At 25.5% G+C, this 27,562-nt stretch overlaps 1 protein-coding gene across 1 annotated transcript; it reads left to right on the top strand.

The window, feature by feature from the left end:
* Nucleotides 1-1,044: 1,044 nt before the first annotated feature.
* Nucleotides 1,045-27,562, top strand: LOC112600411 (midasin). The gene is made up of 55 exons (XM_025347612.1): nucleotides 1,045-1,218; nucleotides 2,968-3,180; nucleotides 3,253-3,478; nucleotides 3,569-3,713; nucleotides 4,181-4,308; nucleotides 4,505-4,798; nucleotides 4,876-5,116; nucleotides 6,717-6,888; nucleotides 7,317-7,641; nucleotides 7,707-7,923; nucleotides 7,987-8,197; nucleotides 8,262-8,727; nucleotides 8,785-9,028; nucleotides 9,235-9,443; nucleotides 9,950-10,235; nucleotides 10,311-10,421; nucleotides 10,491-10,607; nucleotides 10,685-10,999; nucleotides 11,072-11,199; nucleotides 11,286-11,464; nucleotides 12,061-12,240; nucleotides 12,298-12,461; nucleotides 12,532-12,863; nucleotides 13,717-13,914; nucleotides 13,997-14,263; nucleotides 14,751-14,972; nucleotides 15,267-15,392; nucleotides 15,453-15,594; nucleotides 15,679-15,881; nucleotides 15,945-16,156; nucleotides 16,225-17,045; nucleotides 17,106-17,388; nucleotides 17,449-17,613; nucleotides 17,862-17,998; nucleotides 18,054-18,394; nucleotides 18,456-18,640; nucleotides 18,705-19,101; nucleotides 19,168-19,345; nucleotides 19,414-19,607; nucleotides 19,669-19,853; nucleotides 19,920-20,661; nucleotides 20,719-20,945; nucleotides 21,025-21,445; nucleotides 21,507-21,635; nucleotides 21,701-22,095; nucleotides 22,331-22,487; nucleotides 22,560-22,694; nucleotides 22,878-23,654; nucleotides 23,719-23,904; nucleotides 23,963-25,043; nucleotides 25,218-25,396; nucleotides 25,456-25,833; nucleotides 25,893-26,195; nucleotides 26,656-27,045; nucleotides 27,304-27,562. The coding sequence occupies exons 1-55, from the start codon at nucleotides 1,085-1,087 to the stop codon at nucleotides 27,472-27,474; spliced, it is 14,964 nt and encodes a 4,987-aa protein (XP_025203397.1). The 5' UTR covers nucleotides 1,045-1,084; the 3' UTR covers nucleotides 27,475-27,562.

Here is a 27,562-nt window from a genome sequence, read left to right as displayed (position 1 = left end):
TTTTTTAAGAATGTACAATGATGATTATCCTATTAAATTTAATTATTATATCAAAGTGGTCAGTAATTTTGTATTAATTTTAGACATAATATGTTTATTAATACAAGAAAAAGCTCACTGTTATATTAAGATAATCATTTAATTAAGTCTAATTTAATATATTAATAATGGTATCACCTGCTATAACATCATATACAAAATTATTGTTCAGTTATTTATGATAAATTAGCCAAAAAATTATCATAATTACAGTTGTATATTACTTATAGATTTACTATTTGTTTATTTTATGCATAACATAAAAAAGCTTTGTGATTCTGCATAAAAATGTATTGTTTGATGAAAAATACTTGTGGTAAAACGAAATGACACCATATTATAATATCTGACCATTAGTACTAATTTGTGAATTTAAAATAAAAATGGATTCATCCTTAGTATCTCATTTATTTTTCGAGTGATTTTATTATCTATCTAAAATATTTAAAGGCTTTAGAATGTCTTAAAATTATGTAAATAAACTTTATAATGTAATGCATACGATAAAGAAACAGAATCTAGTAGTAAGAGTATAGAGTATAGACTCCACGAATCGTTTTATTCACATCATATTTCACACAAGTAGACATTATCACAAATATATAATTATAAAATGGTAATGTTTTCAATTTCTCTGATAAATATTATGTATAATAATTTAAATTTAAATTTGAAAAAAAAAAGGATTACTTAGTTATTAAATATTAATTGTTGCTTATATTGTCAAAACTCAATATGAACGACATGAATTGCGATTTACCATTTACAATAGGTAAGATAGGTTTATAAAACAATTAATTGTGTCATGATTTAATCTATTTTATTATCTATGGAGGTATAATACTGTGATAATTATTTATATCTCCCACAAGTCCGCCGTTAAATACAGTCGTATACAAGTGTTTCGACTATACCTTCATAGTTGTCCATCATGATTATATGTATTATCTTTTATCTATGCATCATGTAAGTCACGTGTATTTCGTTTTTTTCCAACGACAGATTTCGGTCGATGCGGTGCGTATGTTAATTCAACAATGTATGTATGATAATTAATATATGTGAAGTAAATGAAAATTCTGCATTATTCACTTTGTATGGTTTTGATTATATTGTGTTAAACGAATATTTTGTGATGGACCAAGAAAAACCTAACGTATTATCTGTGGATGAGCAGAGGTAAAGAATTAATATTTTACATAATATTTTTAGATTGTTTAAATGTTTAAAATATAACTAATAACTCCCATTATTTATCCATTTTTTGTCCTATTATTCTCATTTTCTTATATATAAAACTATTGATAAGTTATTTTTAAAAATTAAGTGTTTTTGTAAATATTTTCCCAAATTGTTAGTCTATTTAGCTACTGTACAAGAAAAAATAATAAATAGGGAAAGTTTAAATAATGATTGATATCTATATATTTATTTCATGCGCTTGATGTTGAAAAATAAATCAATTTGTTTTTTTCAATTAGTAATAATATGTTACAAATATTTTATTAATTAGGTATCAATCTTATAAATTATATTTGAAATATTAGAAAACAGATTTTCCATAAAATCATTAAATATTTTCTAGTTAGTTTTATTAGTGTTATGTACTTTTAACTTGGTAACTATAATGCAACTAGCAATGCAAAATTAGGAGAATTTTTCAATGTGTCTGAAGCTGCTAGTTATTTGCCACAGTGTTTTCAGAGTTTATTATTTATTAATGCCTGAACAGACAATTTTAGTAATATAAACTTCATTAACTTCTAAGAGTCGTAATTATTCTCAATAAAATAAATTAATGTATAACATTTATGTAAATCTTCAACAATCTTAATTAAGTTTAAAAGATTATTTATGTTTAAGTAGGTATGTAATGTATGATATTATTATATATTATTTAATCGCCATTATATCACTAGTCGTACTGACTTATTTTAGATTTTTAAATTAAATTAAATCAAATAGGTATACTACTTTTTAAACTATATGTTTTACCTTTTATTTTATTTATAATTATAATTATTAGTTTAGGTATTATATATTCTAATAGCATATTACTAATAACTAATATGCTACTAATAAGTAATAACTAGAACTCAGAAGTTGTAGGAGCTAAAAAAGGCAAAATATGCACAAAAATAAATAAATATAAAATATGCATTAAAAATGATGTTAAATATGCGAAAAATAATTTTGAATTCCTAAAAAATAAAAATACATCAGATGTTGTTATTAAATTAATGAAATAATATTATACATAAAGACTGTTAATAACTGAAAAAAATTTATAACTGGTTTTTAATATAATTAAAAATATTTTCTCAGTATTTTTGAAATTGTAATAAATACTTTTGTTGAAAATTTTGAATATTATATTCAATATTAAATGAAATATATGAGTACAGGTTAAGAAAGAAAAAAATCAATTTTTTTAGAAAAGTATGCAATATGTGTATTAAATCAATGAAATATGCACTTTTTTTTTAACTAAAATTGACAAAATATGCAAAATATACTCGAAAATATGCATTTTCAATTTTCATTTTTTTAATTCTATTGTACTGTTCAAATTTCTAGCTTGATCTGCTATAAATTGAGAGCATACAGAACAACATGCAATTCCTGCAACTTCCGAGCCCTAGTAATAACTGTTTTCATGAATGACACATCCAACATGTTAAATAATAAAAAAATAGTTTAAATTAATGAATTTTTTTCTAATGTTTTCTTAAACATATAAAAATAATTAAAATGTATTAAAATAATTAATTTTTTATTAAATAATTGATTTTAAAAAATGTATAGTATAAATTTTTATTTTAAATTAAAACTTATTACCTGTATGTTTTTTAAATGTATCTTCTGATAATATAAATAATAATTATCCATGTTATGCGTAAATTAATTGTTTTATAAATATATATTTAGAATAATCCTTGATTACTATTCTCAACATCCACCACCTTGGATTAACAATTCACCATCAATAGCTAAAAAGATGAAAATGGCTGACACAGATTTAAAAATTGTTGAAGATGTTTTACGTTCATTAACTTTAGCTGCTGAACATTTTCGAAATCTTTGGGATTGGTCACAATTTGCCAACTGCTATTTAAATCACAATGACAAATATGTCGTTTGGTAAAATTTAAATTAAAGATTTATTATTACAATCAAAACAAAAAGGTGTTATTTTATTTTATTATTTTTAAGGTTGGCTTGTCAATGCATGGCAATAATATTGCAATTGACTGAATTAGAAAAAAACAATCTTATTATGCTTCATATGGATAAAAATACCAATGAAGAAAATATGTTAAAATACAAAAAAAAGTCAAATTCAAATTATAAAGACTTTTTAAAATCATATATACCAGACCCAGACCAGTATACAACTGTTGAAGGAGTATCTCTGTCTATAGTTGGGCCTCCGAAACAGGTATAATATCATAAATTGATTGTTATACCTATGTTATATAAATTAATACAATTAAATATGTATTAATATATTAAAATATTTATTGTATAGCTTGGTGATCTTATACTTGTTAATTCTACTAAACAAAATCTAAGAAACCTATCATTAGCTGTCTCGGCAGGAAAAGCAGCTTGTTTGGTTGGACCTGTTGGGAGTGGAAAGAGTGCTTTAGTACATTATTTAGCAAATATTACTGGTTTGTACATTTCAATTAATGGGTTTTTGATTTTTTTTATATATATGCTTATGATTTTGTACTTTCTATTAAACAATAATTATTTCTTACTATAATCTTTAAAAATATATAAATATTATTTATATAATATCTAATATTAAAACAACAGAATTCACCAAAATAACAAAATATTTTATTATTAAATTTTCTGACTAATATTTTATTAAGAAACTAATATTATTAAATAGAAATTCAGTCATTCTATTTGGTAATTGTGAAACAATAAATTAATGGTTAAATTTATGAAATTATAATAATATTGTTAAACAATGTTTGTTACATTATTAATAATTAAGTTTTGTATTCAATTCTACCTTCTAGAATTGAATGGCTGCTTGTTTAGTCATTTTTACAATAGTGGTTTTTGGTATTTTGGGATGATCTTGTAAATTATACAAATAAAATGAAACTATTATTGTATAATATAGGACATACTGACGAAAAATTACTTACTGTTCAATTGGGCGACGAAACTGATTCTAAAATGATGCTAGGATCATATCATTGTACGGATATTCCTGGAGAATTTGTTTGGCAGCCAGGGGCTCTAACAAAGGTTTGTTACTAAAAACTTTGTTACCTGTATTATTATTAGCTTGAAATAACATAAAATATTTATTTTTTAACTAATACAATTTTTGTGATTATTCATCAGTTTGATTTAATTAGTGTTACTTAATATATATTTATAAAAAAATAATTGTAAAATATTGAAAACAAAGTATATATTACTGTTTTTTTTTTATATTTAGGCTGTAACTGAAGGAAAATGGTTATTACTTGAAGATATTGATTCAGCTTCTAGTGACTTAGCTGCTGTTCTTGTCTCTCTTATTGAGAGTCGATCATTAACTGTTCCTGGATTTAGAGACAGACTTATTCCAGCTACTGGATTTCAACTGTTTTTCACTCAGAGAGTTATAACTACTACCAATGGTTACTATCATAAGCAAAACATTGCAACTGATTTATTAGGAAAACATTATATTCAAATAAATGTTGAACCACTTAGCAAAAATGAACTAATTGAAGTTATTGAAATAAAGGTAGTTTTTAAATTTATTTATAAATTATAAAAATCATTTACTAATATTATTATATATATAAAAAAATATTTTTTTAGTTTCCTATACTAAAGACAATTGCTCCAAAAATTATTGATGTTTTTTTACTGTTTTCTGCTGGATTTCATGATAGCGATGCTATATTGAGTTTAAAAAGAAATGGAAGATTAACTTCTACTAGAGATTTGATGAAATGGTGTGCAAGGATTGTTAAAGAATATGATGTGACATCAAGTGAATCAGCTTTAAAAGTAATCCAAGATGCAATTGACATATTTTGCTGTAGTGCAGCAAATCCAAGTATATATTTTAAACTTAAAATATAATTTAATTAATTAGTATCATTAAGAGAAAGTTGTATCTCTTGTTTTTTTTTTATTTGACTAACACATATAATAAAAAAATATATGTTCAGCAATTCCAATCTTGTGTGTTAAGCTTAAATATTAAAGTGAAATGAAAGTAAAAACATTATCTGTGTTTTCTCATATAAAAAATAAAATATTTAAAAAAACCAATGATAAAACATAATGTTCTTATTTTTAAGTTTGATAATAGGCCATTCAAATATTTAAGCTAAACTCACAAAATTGAAACTGTTGAACATTTATTTTGATATGGTTGTGATAGTAAGATGTAGACAAAACATGCTGGTATGACATGTTAAGATGACTCCATAACATAAGTATTTTAAAATTATAAATTTTTATAAATTTTAAAACATTTATAATTCCCTTTAAAATTAAAATATAGTAAAAAGTCCATGAAGTCGTCTAAATAATATTTTTACCTTTAAATTTTATAAGAGATCAATTCACTCTAATTTTTAAACTAACAAAGCAAAACGTGATCTTCTGAGTGTAAAATTTGTTATGTTATGCATTTGTAAGACAGATACAACACATGTAGATATCATGTCCTCTTAATATTATATTGCAGGGGTGGGCAACTGGCGGCCCGCGGGCCGCATCCAGCCCGCGAGCCTTTTTTATCTGGCCCGCGCTACATTTTCAAATTGCATTAGGTATAGGTATACAATTTTAAACTTTATCGTCTATACTCTATAATCTATAATGTCTAGTATAGTGTATACTCTATCTAGTCTATCTTATCGATATAATAATTGTTATCTGGTATTGAACATTGTTAAATGTATAAATGTCACAATATAGTTATAGTAGGTATATACACACGTATGGATACGTATAGATTTTAACCATAGCTGTTTGTACCGATCTATTTAATTATATCAGTTTCTTCGTATCGTTCGTGTCGTGCTGTCGTTGAATTTATTGTTTTCGTTTTTTGTAGTGCCTAATAATGTCCGCAAAAAAGCGTAAAATTGATGATGAAAATAGAACTTTTAATACCTCATGGGAGAATGAATATTTATTTATTATTAACAAACAAAAAAAACCTCAATGTCTAGTTTGTTTAAGCGTTATTGCGGTCTTAAAAGAATATAACCTTTTTTTTTTTTTTGCTTTCTATGCTCTGGCCCGCTATATTTTAAATTTCTAAAAATTGGCCCTATAGTAACTGTGAGTTGCCCATCCCTGTTATATTGGATGGTGTAAGAGTCATTGTATCTTAACAAATTTATATTTATATATTATTATTATTAATAAATAATAATTATAAAGAATAATTTAAAACTAATAAGTGTTAATAACAATTTTAATCATTAAGTATGGTTATCTTATGCAACAGAATAGATACCCAACACCTTAGAAATTTATTCAAGGTTAAAATTGGTTAAATCAAACCCCATTAATAGCAGGTTTATGATATCCTTTTATGTAAATTATTCTGGGCTTTTTTATATATTTATTAAATTAATTATTAATTATATAACACAATATATGTATTAATATGTATTTTAATAATTTATTCATTTTAGAAACAAGACTTGAACTTGCTTGTCACGTTGCTTCTTTAATTGGGGTTGTGAAAACTAAAGCAGAATTTTTTTTAAATGAATATAAACCAACTATTGTACTTGATGAGAAACACTGCATTGCAGGCCGAGTTACTTTACCACGTACTGGTTCATTTTTAACAGACAACTATATGTAAGAATTCAATATTTTCTATTCATATATAATTGTATGTTGTATTATCCAATATTATTGTTATATCTGTATTAACAAGTCATACTGTACATAGAAATATTGGAAATTTTGCTGAGAACTTAAAATTAATAAAATTGTATTCAATTGGAAGTTATATAGATGATACATTCTATATTTACCATTTTTAAATTCTTAAAATTAATTGATATTTTGAATTTTTAGTCTAGTTATTTTTAAGTGTAAAATATACTTACAAAAAAATATATATTGCCCTTTTGATAATAGAAAAATTAAAAATTGAATTTAAATTAAACTTCTTTAGCTTCTTACACATTTCTGTATGATTGGTTGAACAAATTTTATTTTGTTTATAGTTTTTATACTATACTACACAGTACACACATATTCATTGTATAATTTTTTTTCAGGTCAAATTCAAAATTTGCCTTAACGCGTTCTTCTTCTTGTCTTCTTGAACGTATTGCTTGTTCAATTGCTACCAAAGAATCTGTGTTGCTTGTTGGCGAAACTGGTACAGGAAAGACATCTACACTTCAGCTATTAGCAAAGCATACAGGAAATAAATTAACCGTTTTAAATATGAATCAACAAAGTGATAGTGTTGATCTTATTGGAGGCTACAAACCAGTTGAATTAAAGATTATTATCAAACCAATTAGAGAAGAGTTTGAAAGTCTTTTTAGAGCAGAATTTAATGTTGAACAAAATACAAAATTTTTGGGCCATATATCAGTAAATTCATTATGATAAATATATAATATTAAACTTGTAACTTAATTTTTTTTTTTTTATTCTAGAAATGTTTTAATAATCGTGACTGGAATAATTTGATAAAATTAATGAAGCATGTTCTAAAGAAAGCTATAAACAAAAACACTAAAAATAATAAACCTACTAAATCTTGGTCAGAATTAAATGAAAAATTAAATCGTTTTGAAATTCAATTTAAACATTGTCAGACTGCAATGGCTTTTGCATTTGTAGAAGGAAGTCTTATACAAGCTGTTAAAGAAGGTAATGACATAAAAATAAAATTTAAATTTTGTAGCACCATATATTTATTTCATACATTTTTAGGATATTGGGTTTTATTGGATGAAATAAATCTTGCTTCAGCTGAAACTCTACAATGCTTATCTAGTTTACTCGAATCTGATGGAACTGTGACGATATATGAAAAAACTGATTCTAAACCTATATCTAGACATCCAAATTTTAGATTAATGGCTGCTATGAATCCAGCTACTGATGTGGGGAAAAAAGATTTACCTCCTGGCATACGAAACAGGTATTGTCTATTAAATTGCCAATTTGTATTTATTTTATTAACTTATTTTATTTTTGGTTCTCAGATTTACAGAATTTTTCGTTGAAGAGTTAACAGAACGTTCTGATTTAATTACTTTAACAGCTTGCTATTTATCAGATTATTCTGCTCAAAAATTAAACGCTATTTCTAAATTTTACTTAATTGCTAGACGTGAAGCTGAAAACTTTTTAGTTGATGGCACAGGACACAAACCTCATTATAGTTTGAGAACTTATTGTCGTGCGTTGTCTATAGCATCTTCGAATCCATGTCAGACAGCTCAGAGATCATTATATGAATCTTTCTGTTTAAGTTTCCTTACTCAATTAGATAGTTCCTCTCATAAACGTGTTGAGTCTTTAATAGCCAATACTATGTTTGGTGAAAAATTAATTCAAGGAGTTATTAATCAGCCTATTCCTAAACCTTTAAGTAAAACAGAATCTTTTATTCATTTTGAAGGTTATTGGATTCAAAAAGGAATATTAGAACCTTCAACTGCTGAAAAGGTATGGATATAAAATTAAGAATTAGATACATTTAACTAAAATTGAAATATTTTACAGTATATTTTAACAAATAGTGTTAGAAAAAATTTACGTGATCTTGTTCGAGCTGTTTCATTGAGTTGTTTCCCAGTCCTAATTCAAGGAGACACGTGTGTTGGAAAAACAAGTCTTATTACTTATTTAGCTGCAGCATCTGGTAATGTCTTAGTACGTATTAATAACCACGAACACACAGATTTACAAGAGTATATTGGTTCATATTCTGCTCAATCTATTACTGGCCAACTAGTTTTTAAAGAAGGTTTGTAATGAACATTATTACATTAGTTTTATCTAAGTTTTTTTTTAAATTACTTTTAAAAAATATGTTAAACCTAAAAGTTATCCATTAATATCTGTTGGTAACTAGTGTCCCTACTCCACTATGTCCTGTCTATTTAATTATGTTTATATTAATTATTAATTAACATTTTTTTTTATTCAATTTTATTATGTTCATTTTTTTAGGTGTTTTGGTTGAAGCAATGAGAAAGGGTCATTGGATTGTATTAGATGAGTTGAATTTAGCACCAACTGATGTTTTAGAAGCTTTGAATCGTGTATTAGATGATAATCGTGAATTATTTATACCAGAAACACAAACTACCATCAAAGCTCATCCTGGTTTTAGATTATTTGCAACTCAAAATCCTCCGGGATTATATGGTGGTCGTAAAGTAAGTTAATTATTACTCAACTTTAAGCTTCATATTTTTTTAGAATATTAATTATTAAAAAGGTATTTTAAGGCTTGTTAAATAAATAATAGGTAAATAATTTGATCTTTGGTTTTAATTACAGTTGAGAATAATAATAATAATAATACTTTCTGATTTGAAAACTAGTTGAAAATAATCATTCATTATTATTAGTTTTGTATTATATAATTCTAATCATATTATGCTAAAATAAAATTAATGTTTTCGTAACAATTCTATAATATAACGCAGTGTATAAAAATGCAACAAAAATGTAAATATTACAGTATTCTATTACTCGCATAGAAGTAAGAATACAATACTTTTTATTGATAAAAATTGTTGATAATTTATTTAGTATTTTGTATATTGGTTATATTTTTTAATATAATGCTTGGTGATAATATTTTCGACATAATCCTATTGATGATTTATTTGATTTTTACAAGAAACAATTAATTTTGAATTTGTTTTTTTATGTTTAGATATTATCAAGAGCATTCAAAAACCGTTTTATTGAGATGCATTTTGACGAGATTCCAGCTGATGAATTAGAAACAATATTGTTTCAACGCTGTGAAATGCCTTTGTCATATGCTAAAAAAGTAATATCGGTTATGAAAGATCTACAGTCAACAAGAAAAGGAAGTGCTGCATTTGCTGGAAAACATGGTTTTATAACCCTAAGAGATTTATTCAGATGGGGTGAGCGATACCGTTTAGCAAAAGAATCAGATAATTATGATTGGAATCAACATTTAGTAGACGAAGGTGATAAATTAATATTACTTTTATTTTTTTATGATTATTATTTTCATTATTATAATTTTATATTTAATTTTGCAGGTTTTTTGGTATTAGCTTCTAAAGTTCGTAAACCAGAAGAGGAAAAAACTATATCACAAATACTAGAAAAACATTTTAAATGTTCCCTCTCTTTAGATAGATTATTTACGTGTAAGATATTTTTATTAATTATTATATTTTTATATTTTTGTATTAAAAGCCGTAATTAAATTTTTGTAGTAAATGATAAAACATCACCAATAACTCGCCATATACTTCAAAAAATAGAAATACATCTTCCTGGATTTAAACATGTTTATATGTCCAAAAACATTAGACGAATGATAGTACTTGTCTGTAAGTATATTTGGTCTAATAGTTTAATAACATATTTATGGTACTTACATGTGTAAAATTACTTGTTTTTAAATTAGGTAAAGCTATAGAATTCAATGAACCAGTTTTATTAGTTGGCGAAACTGGGTGTGGTAAAACAACAGTGTGTCAAATGATTGCTGCAATTAATAAAGAAAAATTATTAACTGTTAATTGTCATCAGCATACTGAAAGTTCAGACTTTCTTGGTGGACTAAGACCTGTTCGTAATAGAGAGCGAGATAATGATCAGAGGTTATTTGAATGGGTGGATGGACCATTAATAGAATCAATAACTGATGGTCATATGTTTTTAGCTGATGAAATTTCTTTGGCCGATGATAGTGTTTTAGAACGTTTTAATTCATTGTTAGGTTAGTTTTTAATATGCTTTAAATTTTATTTAATATTATTAAATAAATAACTGTGCATTGTTTAATTTTCAGAACCTGAGAGAAAACTTTTACTAACTGAAAAAATTGGAGATGCTGAAAGTGAATCAGAACTTGTTGCGCATCCAGGGTTTTGCTTTGTTGGTACAATGAACCCCGGAGGTGATTATGGAAAGAAAGAAGTATGTTAAGTAAAAATAAATAATAATTTTAATATAAATATTCATATTAAAGCTGTTGTTTATATTTTACTAATTAATGATTTTAGTTATCACCAGCACTCAGAAATCGCTTAACAGAAATTTGGTGTGAGAGTTGTTCTGATTATGATGATCTTGTACAAATTATTGATCATAACTTTTCAGTATCTAATGAGCACAGTCTTTTTTTGAGTAAATCAATGGTTGATTTTGTTAACTGGTTAAAATGTACTGACCAAATAAAAGGGTAAGTAATCTTAAATCATTTAAATATATGTAATTATTTGCTTTAAATATTGTATGTATTATAAACTATATCACTTAAAAAGAATTCTGCTAAAGATTTATTAAATGCACTGTCTTTATTTATCATATTTATAACAGGTTATATATTTATTGGATTATTTAGGGTTATTAAAAGAAAGGACTAAATTTAAATTCAAAACCTTACTCAAAAGTTTTGTTAATACGCCTTTTATTTGACAAATATTGATTGTTTTAAAAAATATAATTTAAAGTTTTTATAAATAGTGCGTTGTATATTATATATTAATGTATCTTTAGCAACTCACAGCATTGATCTTTATTTTGAATAATTATTATAATAAACTCATGTATTAGTCGTTGACAAATATCAAATTATCAAATTTGCTTGTTTAAATTTAGAAATATATATTTTATTTCTGAATTGGCATGGATTTTGAATGCAGGTTGATGTTCTTGTCAATTGTTTTTTAATTGTAAATTTAATATTTTAAAAATGTATATATTTATTTAATTGATATTTTAAATACCATAATATTTGTTAATTATATAATAAATTAATAAATATTACTTTTATAGTTATTTGAAGTTGAACGTAACTATTAGAGATTATTTAATTTGGGTAAAATTTATTGAATCAATGATGTGCCAAATACCAAGTAATGATATTAATTACAATAGTATTCGAGCTTTTTTTACGTTTTATAAAGAAGGAGCAATCATGACATTTTTAGACAAGAAAAATACAATAAACCATTCGTAAGTTTTAATTTTCTTAGTTGATTTTATAAAATTTATATTTTTATATTTTTTTAGTTATGACCAAGCCATTGAAAGCGCCTTAAAAAACACTTTACTTAAACATTTTTCTAAATCTTTAAAGACTGAAAATGTTAAAATTTTTGATAAATTGGTCGAATTTTTTCCATTAAAATGCCCACCAGAATGGTTTGGATTTGATGGATATTACATACCTAAAGGTAATTATATTTATACTCTTTTTTATGCCTAAAATACTATAATTTTCTTTTTCGTGCACTTCATTATTAGGTAACATGCCAATAGAAACAGTTGCTACATTTTCATTTGACGCTCCTACTACCAAATCAAATGTCATTAGATTATTACGATGCATGCAGATAGAGAATCGAGCAATTTTACTAGAAGGTAGCCCAGGTGTTGGCAAGACTAGCTTAATTCAAGCGGTATCCAAAGCATCTGGTCATAAATTGACACGTATTAATCTCTCAGAACAAACAGATGTGTCAGATCTATTTGGGGCAGATTTACCTACAGATGGTGGTGATGGTGGTAGTTTTGAATGGAGAGATGGTCCTTTTTTAAGAGCATTAAAAGAAGGAAATTGGATTTTATTAGATGAAGTAAGATATACTATTTTAATTTATACTTTAAAATATTTAGATCCTCATTTGTTTTTCACTTCTAATAGTGTACAAATTATATTTAAAGTCTAGATTAACAACTTTTTTTTATACATAGATCTAAAAAAATATCTTGTTTTTATTAAGAATCACAAAAAGTATAATTTTTTGTTTTTAATTTATGTAAATAGTTAATAATAGAACACTGATTTTTATGCACTAAAAACTAAAAAGTATTGAAATATGCCATATAATATGCAGTAAAAATTATAAAAATTGCAAGAAAATTTTATTTCTGTAAAATTCACAAATTAAACAACTTACAATAATTAATTACTTAAAAAAACTAAGTATACAAAATATTTTTGTTTTGATATGCAATATATTTCAAATTTTGTAAAAAATATACAAAAACATTCAAATAAAATTTCTCCATTAGATTCAAATTGTTATGATTCGTGAAGATAAATGACGAAAATCCAAAAAAGTAAAAGGGAAAAAATATGCAATTGCATAGAAATCCCGCTCTAGTTATTCATAATATTAAAATGATATAAAAATAGCAATAAAGTTTAAAAATTTAAGTTTTTTACTGTGTTTACTCAACTAAATTAACTATACACAAATGCTGATTCCCACTTTTAAAATAAATTGCACTGAAAGACAATAATTTATTGTTATTTTAGCATAGTGCATTTCAAGTAACTTTTTTACTTGACAAACATAAATTGTTACTCTTTATTACAAAAAAAAAAAAAAAAAATGAATAAGTTTATTAGTTATAATAATATTTTATTGTTTTAATATATAGTAATAATAATAAGTATAATGAGTGTTTTATTAATTTTAATAGTTAAATTTAGCATCACAATCAGTACTTGAAGGGTTAAATGCAGTTCTTGATCATAGAGGTGAATTATATATACCTGAACTTGGTAGAACTTTTATCATAGAATCAAAGAAAACTAAATTATTTGCTTGTCAAAATCCAATGAGCGAAGGAGGAGCACGAAAAGGACTACCAAAATCATTCTTAAATCGTTTTCTTCAAGTAACTAAAAAACTACTAATACCTATCATTTTATAAATATTTTTGATATCATTAATTAATTTATACCATGATAATGTTTTAGGTTCATTTAAATACATTAGATTATACAAATATTGTAAGCATAATGAATACAATTTATGAATCAAAAATGACAAAGATTCGACCATTAAATTTAAAAAAAGTAGTAAAATTTACTTTGACTTTTTGTGATAAATATAATGTGGAAATAAATCTAAGAGATATATTGCGTTGGGTTGATGTAACATTGACACTGAAATGTAATATCTTAGATCATTTACCATTAATATTTACTGACCGTACAGCAAGTCTAAAAAGCTTGGAAAATGAGGTACTTATCATCAAACTTAATATAATTTATTATTTTGTTATTTATATATATTTATATTTAGGTCAGAGATATTTTTGCATTTTAAATACATATAACCAAGGAATTTTTTTTTCCTTATTATAGTCTTATAGTATAAAACAATTCTTTTCAAAATTAATAATTTATAAAAATTTAAAAAAAATAATTATATCTTAGTTATAGATTACATGAAGGTAAAGCACAAATTAAGTTTTATAATTTTAACCTGTCTAGTTTTTGTAAATATAATATGAATGTATAGAAACAGAACTTTTCCACCTGAGGCAAACCTATCCCCTTTTTTCCACATTGCGTTATTAAAAATAAAGATAAAGATTGTATTTATGATATTATATTTTTTGATGGGTGGAATTGAGCTTTATATTTGAATAACCAGACAATTACTTAAAATTCTCTGACCTATTTTTGCTTGTAATTATAATTGCTTAAATAATACTATTTTATGTAGGTCATCAAGGAACTGAAAACAATAGTTGTCACTACTGAGAAGAAATATGATTTCTTAAGAATATTTCCTTCTGGTATTATGTTTAATAGATTTATAGTACCACGTAAACGCGCAATTGGCATGCCGATAGATCAAAGTAATAATAAGTTGATTTTGGGATCACATATCCACACATTGAATTCTTTAGCTGTTTGTATGAAAATGAATTGGATGCCAATTTTGGTAATGTATACGTTTGTTATATGTACTGAGTTTATTTACATTTTACTTTCCATTAGTTTATTCTGAATTATTTTTCAATCAATTTATATTAGTGGTTTATAAATTTGTATTTAACATTTTTCTTAGTATTAAAAATTGTATACATACTTAAAATTATCTAGGAAATTACACAGAGAAAAATACAAGTTTTACTGATTGTTTCATACTGTAAATGTTAAATCTACCATATAATCTATGTTACATATCTAAGAAATATTCAAAAAGCTAATATTTTTCATGGTTTTTTTTTTTCAGGTGGGTAGTGGTAGTGGTAAAACATCAGTTATAAAAACACTTGCTCAATTATATGGATGTGAATTGCGCGTATTATCTGTAAATGCAGCTATGGATACAATGGAAATATTAGGTGGATTTGAGCAAGTAAGTGAATTTATGAATTAACATTAATATATTTTTTAAATTTATGTTTTTATTTTTTAGGCAGATTTTAATAGACACCTTGAAGAGTTTGCTAGAAAAATAGAAAATAAAATATTTATTGAAGTTGGTGAACAACTTTTAAGTGGTCGAAATGATTACATTTCTATGTTAACTTTATGGAATGAATATAAGACTATGACTGGTAAAATAAAGACAAAAAAAAATTTTATTTTTATTTTTAAGTTATAGTTGTATTTAACTTGTATTTATTATATTATATTTTTAGATGTCTCCAATAATACAATTACTACTATGGCCTCTGAAACAACATTATTTAAAAAACGTATAGATACGTTAATTCAAATTGCAAATGTACTAGCAAATGATGAATTACTTTGTTTACTTAATGCTTTAAAAGAACGTGTTAATTCTACTGGAAATTTGAATTCTGGTGGGAAATTTGAGTGGATTGATAGTATTTTAGTAAAGGTTAGCTTATATTAATATTTAATTATTAAATATTTCATTTAATTTCTTTGTAATTCATTTTAGTGTTTAAATGATGGTAGTTGGCTATTAATTGATAATGTCAACTTATGCAGTCCAGCCGTATTAGACCGTTTAAATGGATTATTAGAACCAAATGGGATTTTAGAATTAGGCGAAAAAGGAATCGGTTCTGATGGACAAATAACAACTATAACACCACATGAAAATTTTAGACTTTTCTTAGCTATGGATCCAAAACATGGAAGTATTTCCAGGTAAATATTATATATATAATAACATTATTTATTTTGATTCTAAATTCTAATTGTGTTCTCTTTTTCAGGGCTATGAAAAATCGTGGAGTTGAAATTTACATGGGTCCATTGGATGAAATAAATGATAATGATATTCATTCAATGATTGAGCAGCAAGGTATTAGTGACAAGGCAATTAGTCATACATTGCTAAAAATTCATAGAATGATGAAAAGCCTAATTTCTGGAATCAATATAAATATTAATCATCTTCTTCGAACAGCATATTTAGTGTCTCAAAATGTTAAACGAGACCAATCAATAACACAAATTATACGAGAAATTTGTAATGATACATATGTTCGATGTTTAAATGAAACTTCTAAACAAAATGCCATTTTAGAAATTGATAGGCTTTTAGAACAACATACAACAACTTCAAATGAATTTTTGTTTTCAAATCTCCAAACAATAGATACTTTACAATTTTCAAGTTTAAGTTACATAGAGCAACAGTGTAGTATTTTAAAATATGAACATTTTAATAATGTCCAAATAGAAGATTTATTATTGTGTTATTTTGGGCGTTCATCAAGTTCAGATATTTCAATTAGAAGTAAATTGGTATTAACAAACATAAATATTGAAAGTGAAGCCATTAAAAATTTTGTGAAAAAACCTCCGGTTATGGGATTTGATAAATTACCATTTTATAAAAAATCTGTTGATCATATACCTTCTGAGGAGTTACCGTATGATTTTCGATATTTACCACACATTTATTTTAATAAAGGACATCCTCTTAGTGAACAAACCGAATTTTATGAAAATAAAATGCATTTGATGTTAGATCATGCATTGCATCTTTCTTTAAATGAACATTTGGTATCTTCAAAATTACATAAAAAAAGTAAGTTAGTGAAAATTTTACTTTATTAAATATATTTTAATAATTTTATTTTAATTTCAGAACTAATGATAGCAGATGGTGGTATAATGCATGATTATGCTGTCCTATCTATTGCTTTTGATAATTACATTGATTTTTACTTAAGTAATAATGCATTTTCTATTCTTGATAAAGATTGTCTACTATTTAAGGAAATGATTATTTGGATACATACAATTGAAAATCTTCTTTTTGAAAACTTAGATAAAAGAAACGAATTTCTCACTGTATTAATACATTGTTATTTTAATATTGTTACAAAAAATTTTTTACCCATGTTGGAAATGAGTACTAGGAAAAATAGGTATTATGCTTTAATTTACAATTATTATTGTATTGAATTAATGATCTTTTTATTTAATAGACATATAGAATTGGAAAGATTCAGCCCAATGATAATTGAAATCACAAAAAATTATTTAACACCCAAATGTTGTGCAAGGCTTTTTAAATTGTTTGTAAATGAAAATAATATACCATCACCTTTGTGTTGCAAAAACCATGGCGATAAAAATATTGAAGCATACAAGTTAGTGGCAGTAAAATTATTTAATATTATGGTATATTAGTATCATGACTCATAATAGTCATAATCTATAAATTAATGTGCAAACAATTAATTACAGGACTTTTAAATTTTGCAACAATATTAATTTCTATATTCATCTTAATTCCATCTTAAAGAAATACAAAGTGTTAATATAGCCAAAAATTTGGTCTTAAAATATTTTTATAACTTATAAATTATAATATTCATTCTCTCATTTATGATTTTAGACGAAATGGTGAATTAATATCTGCAATTAAGTCAAATAATCTACTAGCATTAATGAAACCTGAAATTAAAAACGAAAGAGACAATTTACTGATGTTTAAATACATTGAATGTAGTACAATTCCAAACTATCCTGAAGGTAATAAACAATATCATTTATTTTATTGATTTTTATTAATTTTTTTTCTCCTCAGAATTGGTAAATGCTAAAATGAATGACATGGAATTAAACCTTATTCCGTTGTGGGAATTAGTAATTGAAAGGAATTTCCTAACACGCATCAATTATAGTTTACTAAATGAAGATGACTATTATCATAATAAACATTATGATTTTATGCAATTATTGTTAAAATTTGTTCCTACTGTATCACCATTTTACTGCAATTCATTAAAATATCATTTTACTGTAGAATTTTTGATTGAGGCTTTAAAATTTTCTATGAACTCAGTTGCTGTAGAAAATCCTAAGTTATACTTGGAATGGACACCTAAAAAATTTGATGATTTGGAAAATCACGACACAGTTGATGAGGTATTTGTTTTGATTAATTATTATTTTTTAACTATGTATTTACTCTATTATATTTATTTAGGAAAAGTTATACTCATTTGAACAACCATTATTTACTAGTTTTATTACTAGTATATTATTGAAGAAAACAGAACCATATTATACATTTGCACCAAGACCAATCCGGTTCATAGATAACAATAGTCATAACTTATCATGTGTTAAAAGTTTTATTTGGAATTGCTCTAAATGGACTTCAGATGTCAAGTCAGTTATATTTATTTATATATATTATTCTTTTTTGTTTTAATCTTGGTTATTTTTTTTATAGTTTTGAAAATATTGAAACATTATTGAAACTAGTAAATTTGTTTTTTACACCACTTTTACCTGCTGATTTTTCAACTCTAGCAGATGTATATTTAGCTAGAGAAGATGATGATTGTCGGAGTGCAATAGATGCTATTGTCGATCACCACCAAACTATGGTTAAAGCTATTTTTGATACTGCTCAAGTATCATCACATATTGTAAGAGATTTAAATTTATTTAATAATGTCAAACACATATCAAGCGTTGAACGTGATAACTTAATTAAACAAATACAATTTAACGCTGGCTGTTTATGGGTATTATGTGGCATGTGTTTACTTGAGATTACAACATCAGTTAGTCCCGTTGATCCATTACAAAAATCTCAAGTACGATTAGAATGTTATAAAGCCGAGGTAAAATATTTAATTACATAAATTATGGATAATTAATGATAAATTATACAAAAAAATTTATTTTAGAAAGCTAAAATCACTAGTAGATTAAACTCTGAGGAACAATTTTGTAAGACTGACTGTGTGTCACAACTATTTCCATTTAAAGTTTACTATAATCAAAGACTTAAATTGCTAAATAAACAAAAATTTAAGAATGGCTATAGACCAGATCCTCCATTATACAATATTATTTTAGAGGAAGGTGTTTTGTTATTATTTTTTTTTGTAACTATTATATTATAATTTATAAAAAATTTATTTTTTAGGAAGTTAATCGTTTTTCAAAAATGTATGGTCTGGAAAGCAATACTTACAGTTTAATTAACTCAAACTCTGATTCTGAAGCTCTCGTTAATGAAATAGATAATTGGCTTAGTTCTGTTACCAATTTTCATGATAATTTAAGTGAAAAATATGCAGCTTATCCAGATCTCCTTACTGGGATACTCCTTTCCATTAATCAAGTAAAATTTAAAAATTAAATATTAATTAGTTATAAGTCACCAACCTTTTAAAATTATTTAGATGAGGTATGGAATGAGAATGTTGAAAAATCATTATAAGTGGACTGTAACAAGAGACAAACATGTTACTAATAAAGATGTAGAATTATTGACATTATTTGGAGAATTTCCACGATTTTGTCCAAATATTATAAAAATGACAAATATGGATGATGCCATTTCAATGAATATAAGTGATAAATTTAGGTAAATATAACTTAATTTTATTTTATTTTTAATAGAAATTTGCACTGTTGTATTTAATTTTTCAAGGTGGTATAAGCTGTGTTTAGAAGAATTAAATAATATGTTGTATTTGAGTAATAAATCTTATAGAACTGAGCAATATATGAGATCTATTGAGTATGTTCTTGAAAAATTTGTATTTAATTGGAAATGTCTTCAAGAAGAAGAAGAAAACAAAAAACGCGAAGAAGATAGCATATATAAACAAAAATCATTCTGTGAAACTACACCTGAAGAAATTGAAATTTCTAAAGGCATTGCTCATCAATTCCCAACTACTAAACATTCAGATTTTGCTGATATTGAAGGACCAAAGCTTGATAATGATATTGCAGAGGATTCTGTTTCTAAAGAAATTTATAATCTTACTGATAAAGATATAAATGACATTTGTCGATTACATACTAATTTAGTTAGACCAGCAGCTAAAGCTCATTGGTTAACTGTATCCCCAGAAGAATTTGATCAGAAAAATGCAATTGTTAGAGTGAAAAATTCATTTTCCGACAGATTCTGTTTATTTGGTAAACTATTAATGTCAAAATTTATGTACTTGGATTCTTCAATGGATAGTAAAATGTTGCCATGGCTTTTAATGGCTACTGACATAGCAAACAACCCAAAGCAACTTGATACTAAAGGTTATTATGATTTTTATCGAGATCCCAATCTAGAATATGCTAAAAAGACCTCTGAAGTCCTTAAAAATGTAGAAAATCACATTCAAAAGCTATTGCATGAGTGGCCAGATCATCCTACCCTGCAAACAGTAAGTGTATATTTGCTTTTTCGAATTTTCATGAATTAATATTAATTTATTTTGTAGATAATTAAAGTTGTGGAACGTATAATGAATTTTGACTGGTCAAGTCCAACATGTCGTTTTCTTATTGGGCTTGAACTGCTTTTAACCAAGCTCCATGAATGGGAAGAAGTTGCTCATCGTGGTGTTAGTGTTCGTGAGTTAACATTAACCGTAACTCATTATATCCAAGAATACCGTAGTCTTGAATTGAGTACTTGGAAGGATTGTTTAAAAACTTCACTAAAAAGGTAAGATAATATTTTTAATAAAATAATGAAAATTTTCGAACCTCAAAAATTAAATATATATATATCATTTATTTATCAGAATTCAAAATGATTCATCTAAATGGTGGTTTCATTTGTATTCAATTTTTCAAGCATACCTTCACAAACAAGATAGTTTTCAGCAACTTGTAACTGCTATACAAAAGTTTATGGAAAGTTCATCCTTAGGCCAATACTTAGCTAGATTAGAATTACTTTATACATTCCATTGCGATGTAGTTTGTAGAGAAAAAACTAAAGAGCAAATAGAATTATGTAGTGCATCTTGGAATCTTTATAAATATTATTCCCAATTTAAAGATTGTATAAATCTTCGCATTGAAACATTAAGTTCTGATATCAAAAAGAAGTTACAAGATTTTGTAAAAATAGTAAAATGGAATGATATTAACTATTGGTCTGTAAAAGAAACTGTGACAAAAGTTCAACAAACCTTACACAAATATACACGGGAGTATGAGGTAACAAAAATTAAAAATCTCCTTAAAAATATATTAATTATTAATGTTTTTATTTCTATAGGAAATTTTGAATAATCCTGCATCATTTGCTATGACTACACAAACAGGGATATTAAGTACCAAGTCTGATAAGTATGAAGTACCTATTTTTAAGATTGATGATTATTTGAAAAACTGCGAAATATTTTTAGTAAATATACAATCAATATGTAACTATTAAATCACTTTGTATTAATTTTATGATTTTTATCGTAGTATATTTTGCCATCAAGCTCATTAAATGTTCTTACAAACATTAATAAATATTCTAAAAAGTTATTTACAATTTCTGGTAAAATAATAACTAACTGTGGTTATTCTGAACACATAATTGAATTAAATGATTTTCTTAATGGAGTAATGGAATCAAGTCAAGAGCTACATGATTTAAATGTTGATCCAGAAGCTTCTAAAGATAAACAAAAATCTCAAGCAAAACAGATTTTGCAACAAAAGCGTAAAGCATTATCTGAACTATTTAAAGCCTTACAACGAATTGGCTTGTCCTATAAAGCTGGTTTAATGGGTTGTGAACAAATGGATTGTTCTGTTGAATTTGCTCGATTACCACCAATAGATATTAATGCTGCACTTGAATTCTTAACACCCAAGTAAGTAAATTATTGTCCATACATGTTAGAGTGTATAAATATATTGTAGGCAATACTAATTATAATATTTAATAAATTATCCAGCACACTAAAATATTATATTAATGAGCTATACAAATAAATATTTTGGCTATTGTTTTCAGTATGATAACAAGTTTCTTTGTTAGCTTTAATTATTGCATCCATAAATATAATATTATTTCAATTTTTTTATCATGCCTTTTATCTATTTCAGTCCAGCTGATAATGATTTACGATGTGCTTGGTCTGATTGTGAATCATATTTTTTAAAGTCAGTATCACAAACTACTGCTCTCAAAATTGCTTCTGAAACTCCTAAGCTAGGTCAACAAGAAATGGATCGTATCAAAGGATTTATTAATGATCTAAAAGTAATGTTTTTTTTTATTCAATCAGTTCAATCAAGTCAGTCATTTATAATTCTAACAATGTACTATTTTTAGAATATGACATGGAAAACAAGAAAAATTTTGGCTTCACACATAGAGTGTCTTGTTAACATCCGTAGTATGACATATTTATCAGAAATAATAACAGAATCTAGTCGTATTAAATTTGATCCATCTGAAGTTTTTCAGGTAATGTTTATTAATTAAATATTTAGAAAAAATATCACTGATAAGGTTCATTTTGTTTTATCTTTTAAGTAATGCATATATTTATTCAATATATATTTTTTATTATTTTAAAAGTAATAACTAATAACTAATAATTAGCTATTTAAGTACTTTGTAAAATTAATCATAATATTATTTTTTTAGCAACCTGTCAATTTTATGATCAACAGCATTAATCTTTTGCAACAACTAAAAATCGCCTTACAATGTGGTAGTGAAAATATTGATTCTACTTCAACTGATTCTATGACATCATTACTAGGTGTATCACCACGTGATTCTGAAAAAGAGCAACCGTCAGAAGAGATGATTACTAATGTAGATGATATTATTAAATTAACCCATAGTACACTTGATTCTATAATCGATGAAAAAACATACAATGCGATGAAATTGTGTGATGTAAATTTTGTAGTCTATGAAAAGTATGATGCATCAATTCTTATATGTGAGCAATTAATGCAATATATTAATAGATTTTACAAAACTGTTTGGATAAACAACATTCATTCAATTGAAAATCATCAAATCGAACGCCAGCCTTTTGTATCTGATGCTAGTGGATCACCATTAAATGAAATTAACAGTTTAATTAATCAAATCCTTTTAGTAGTCGAAAAACTTTATAAAAAACGTACAGATATAAAAAAAGACAATGAAGATGAAAAATTGTTGAAATGTTTAATTATTCAACCATTGTCTTCTGACTTGGAGGACTGTGATATAATCTCAATTAATAAGCAACTTAAAAATGTTCTCAAATCTTCAATTGGGTGTAATGTATTAAAATCTTGTCGTCCGCTATTTGAACAATACACATTACTAGTACAATATTTTATTACTCAACAAACAACAGTTTATCGAGTTCTATCAAAAATGAACTATTTACTAGCTACTTTATTTACGGATCTTGCTTCAAATGTATGTTTAATAATTTGAAATTTAAATGTTTTAATTTTACCAAAAAAAAAAATTTTCTTTTCAGGGATTTTGTATACCTGATGAATTATTAGAAGATGAAGATGGCACAAAGTCTGATGGGAAAAGTGGTATGGGTTTAACTGAAGGTGAAGGTGCTAAAGATGTCTCAGACCAAATTGAAAGCCAAGATCAACTTGAAGATGCCAAAAAAGATTATGATAATGAAACAGTACAAGACAAAGATCTAAAAGTAATTTATTTATTAATTAATATGTTATATAGTTTCATTACATTTTTATTTATATTAGGAAGAAGAAAAAGGCGTTGAAATGTCAGATGATTTTGATGGAAAATTACATGACATGGATAAAGATGAAAATGACATTTCAGATGATGAAAATAATGAGGACAATGATGACAAAGAGATGGGAGAAACTGGTGAAGGTGCAGAGACTTTAGATGAAAAATTATGGGGTAGTGATTCTGAAGATAATTGTGATGAACAGGAAGATTTAAAAGAAGAAGATGGAAAAGGAGGAGAAACTATGGGAGATAAAGAACTTGGAGCCAAAAATGATAATGATAATGTTGAAGAACAAGATAAGAAGGATGAAATAGATCAAAAGAATAGTAAAAAGGATATAAACGAAATGGATGAAAATGGAGAAGAAACTGGTGAAGATCATACAGACCCTCACCATGGTGACTTACAACCACCACCTGAACCAGAACCAATGGATCTACCTAATGACCTTCAGTTAGATGATGGTGAAATGAATGATAACGAAGAAGTAGAAGATAATCCTTTTGATATAGATGCCATGAAAGAAAATATGGAGAATGCAGAAATAGATGACAATAAGCCTGATGAAAAACCTAAAGATAAAAATGATTTAGAAGACACTAGTGATGAAGAAATGGGTGATGAAAATAAAATTGATGATACTAAAACACCTGATGAAAATAATGAAGAATTAGAAGAAAATATTGATGATGATACAAATGATGATGGTGGTAAAAAAGATGAAAATAAAACAGGGGAAGAACCTAAAGAAGAAGATAGAAAAGAGAATATTGAAAATGCTAAACCTTCAGAAGATGATCCTAGTCAAACAGAAGTTCAACCTTCAAATCTCGATAATGGTGGCTCTAAAGATCAAGTTTGCGAAAATTCTGATGGACAAGATAAAAATGAAGACATCGAATTTAATAAAGAAGAAGCCACAGGTCCTGAACAACAAGGTGTAGGCCAATCTCAAAGGGAAAGTAAAGATACCAAAGAAGGACATAGTGTTAATGAAGATAGAGGCACCCAAAGTGAAGAACCTGGTACTAAAGATAAAAAAAGGAGAATGAAACCTGGTGAAAAGGATATGGATAGAACTCTAGGTAAGAAACGTATCATACTATAATTAGTAATTTAAAGTGTTGAAATTTTAAATAAAATAATTTCTCCTAGTTAAAACTTTGAACGATTGTAATCTACCAAAATTATTGATATTCTTAGCAATATTACAAATATATATATTATTCTTGAATTTTAAAAACTATTGTTTTTTTAAGCTGAAAGTAGCGGTCCTTTGAAAAAAAGACTTAAAACAACTGACACCCAAGATGAGAATAGTGACAATGAAAATGGTATAAATGACGATAAAGATGCAGAAAATAAAAAAGGAGAACTTTTTAAACATGTCAAAGAATCTAAAGATGGAGACACTGAAACATTAGATGCCGCAACAACTGTTGGTACTTTTTATTGAAATATAATATTATGATAATAATTTTTTTTTTTTTTTTATAGGAACAACTCGAAGAACGACCTTTACCTAATAATGAAAACCAACCTGGTGAAGAGTTAAAAGATGATGAAATGGAAATTGAAGAAGACGTTAATGAAAATGATACGAAAAATGGGGATGAAATATTACCTGAAAAAATGAAAACAAAAAATCGAAAAAATCAAACTTCTATGAATGAATCAGATGATTTCAAAGAAAATGACGAATTTATTGAAGAAAAAGTTAACGTGGATGGTGAAGATGTTCTTACTCATTTTGCTGAACGTGGCCAGGAAACAACATTTCATACTGTAGATATTGAAGAAACTGATGATATAAATTTTGCCATTATAAAAGATCATAATGAGTATATTAGAAGTCAATTTGACAAGTGGCTAGATGTAAGTTATCAAAAATGAACCTATTTTTAAATTTATTGAAAATTATTGATATTTTTCAGAATGAAAACAAAGAAATTCAGACTGACGAGGCATGGAATAAATGTATGGATGCAACTTCTAACTTAGCTCAAGAATTAAGTGAACAATTGCGACTAGTATTAGAACCAAGTAAAGCATCTAGGTTGCAAGGTGATTTTAGAACTGGAAGACGAATAAATATGAGACGTGTTATACCGTATATTGCTAGTCAATTTAAAAAAGATAAAATATGGCTTCGGAGAACTAGGCCTTCAAAACGTCAATATCAAATAATTATGGCAGTTGATAATTCTAGTAGCATGATGGATAGTCATGCTAAAATTGTAAGTCTTTAGTATCAATAAATAATTTAATTTAAAATTTGAAACCTTAGTTTACTCCATTTATAATGCATCTATAAGAATGTGTGTATGAGTTTGGGCGTTTCAAATTTATTTTTTTTAAGTTTTTCTATCAACAATTTTAATTTAATTTAATTAAGCTTAAAATAGTTATTTTATTTTTAAATCTACTTGCTTAGATGTACCTATAATGGTACACATTATATGAAGTTTTAAGTACATTTTATTTTAGATCTTTAACTTTTATTTATTATATGATTAAATTTTGTAAAAAAAAAAAAATATTACTTATAAGTTATAATTTTGAAAACAATAAAATATATTTTAAAGGTTTTTAAACATTATTAAAATATGCCATTAACATTTAAAAAGATCAAAATCCATATTACTGTTGGTTATTTTTAAAAATAATAATGATTTAAAATTTATTTATTTTTTTTAGCTAGCCTTTGAGTCTTTAGCACTTGTAAGTAAAGCTCTCACATTGGTAGAAGCTGGTGAATTGGGAGTTATGAGTTTTGGTGAACAAACTAGAATTGTTCATCCACTAGGTGAACCTTTTAGTGATCAAACAGGTTTTAAGCTAATGCAAAATTTTACCTTTGATGAACAAAAAACAAAAGTTGGAGAACTTATAGAATTAGCTACAGCAGTATTTGAAGACAGAGGACAATTAGATACTGGTGATCGACCAGCTCAATTATTAGTTATAATGAGTGATGGTCGTGGAATAAAAAGCGAAGGACCAGATGTTGTAAAAAATGCCATCAGAGCAGCTAAAGTCAATGGAATATTTATTGTGTTTATTGTTATTGACAACCCTAAATCAAAGGTAAATTCAAAATATATTATTGAATTTAATAAAAAAAAAATAAAAATAATAAAAAAAAAGTAATTTGCGTATATCAAATAAAAATGTAAAATCATGATTTATGACAGTTTTAATAAATTAAATATAAAGTTTTTATTTAACATATTAATGTTTGTTAATTATTGAATTTTTATCTTTAACAACTTGAAGTGTTGTTTTTTATAATAATATTATAAACAATTGTTAGATAATTAAAATTTATAATTTTTTTCTTTTTAGGAATCTATTCTGGATATCAAAATGCCCATATTTGAAAATAATTCAGTACGTATTGAATCATACATGGACAATTTTCCATTTCCATTTTATGTTATTTTAAGAGATGTAGATAAATTACCTGGTGTATTAAGTGATGCACTTAGAGAATGGTTTGAACTCATTACAGCCTAATCATTTCCATTCAATTCAAAATAATATAGAATAAAATAAGAAAAATGTTTTTAATTATACTGTTTATTTTAAATGAAATGTATTTTTA

Source organism: Melanaphis sacchari, unplaced genomic scaffold (genome assembly GCF_002803265.2).
Source record: "Melanaphis sacchari strain LSU unplaced genomic scaffold, SCAv2.0 Contig64_pilon_pilon, whole genome shotgun sequence".
NCBI classification, from domain to species: Eukaryota; Metazoa; Arthropoda; class Insecta; order Hemiptera; family Aphididae; genus Melanaphis; species Melanaphis sacchari.
This window is presented reverse-complemented; position numbering and strand designations above follow the sequence as displayed.

What these genes read in the sequence shown, in the direction of transcription:
- LOC112600411 (XM_025347612.1), top strand. Translation starts at nt 1,085, where the DNA reads ATGATAATTAATATATGTGAAGTAAATGAAAATTCTGCATTATTCACT. An exon ending in TTTAGATAGATTATTTACGT is followed by an intron (nt 10,422 to 10,490) that starts GTAAGATATTTT and finishes AAATTTTTGTAG; the next exon opens with TAAATGATAAAACATCACCA. An exon ending in ACGAATGATAGTACTTGTCT is followed by an intron (nt 10,608 to 10,684) that starts GTAAGTATATTT and finishes TTTTTAAATTAG; the next exon opens with GTAAAGCTATAGAATTCAAT.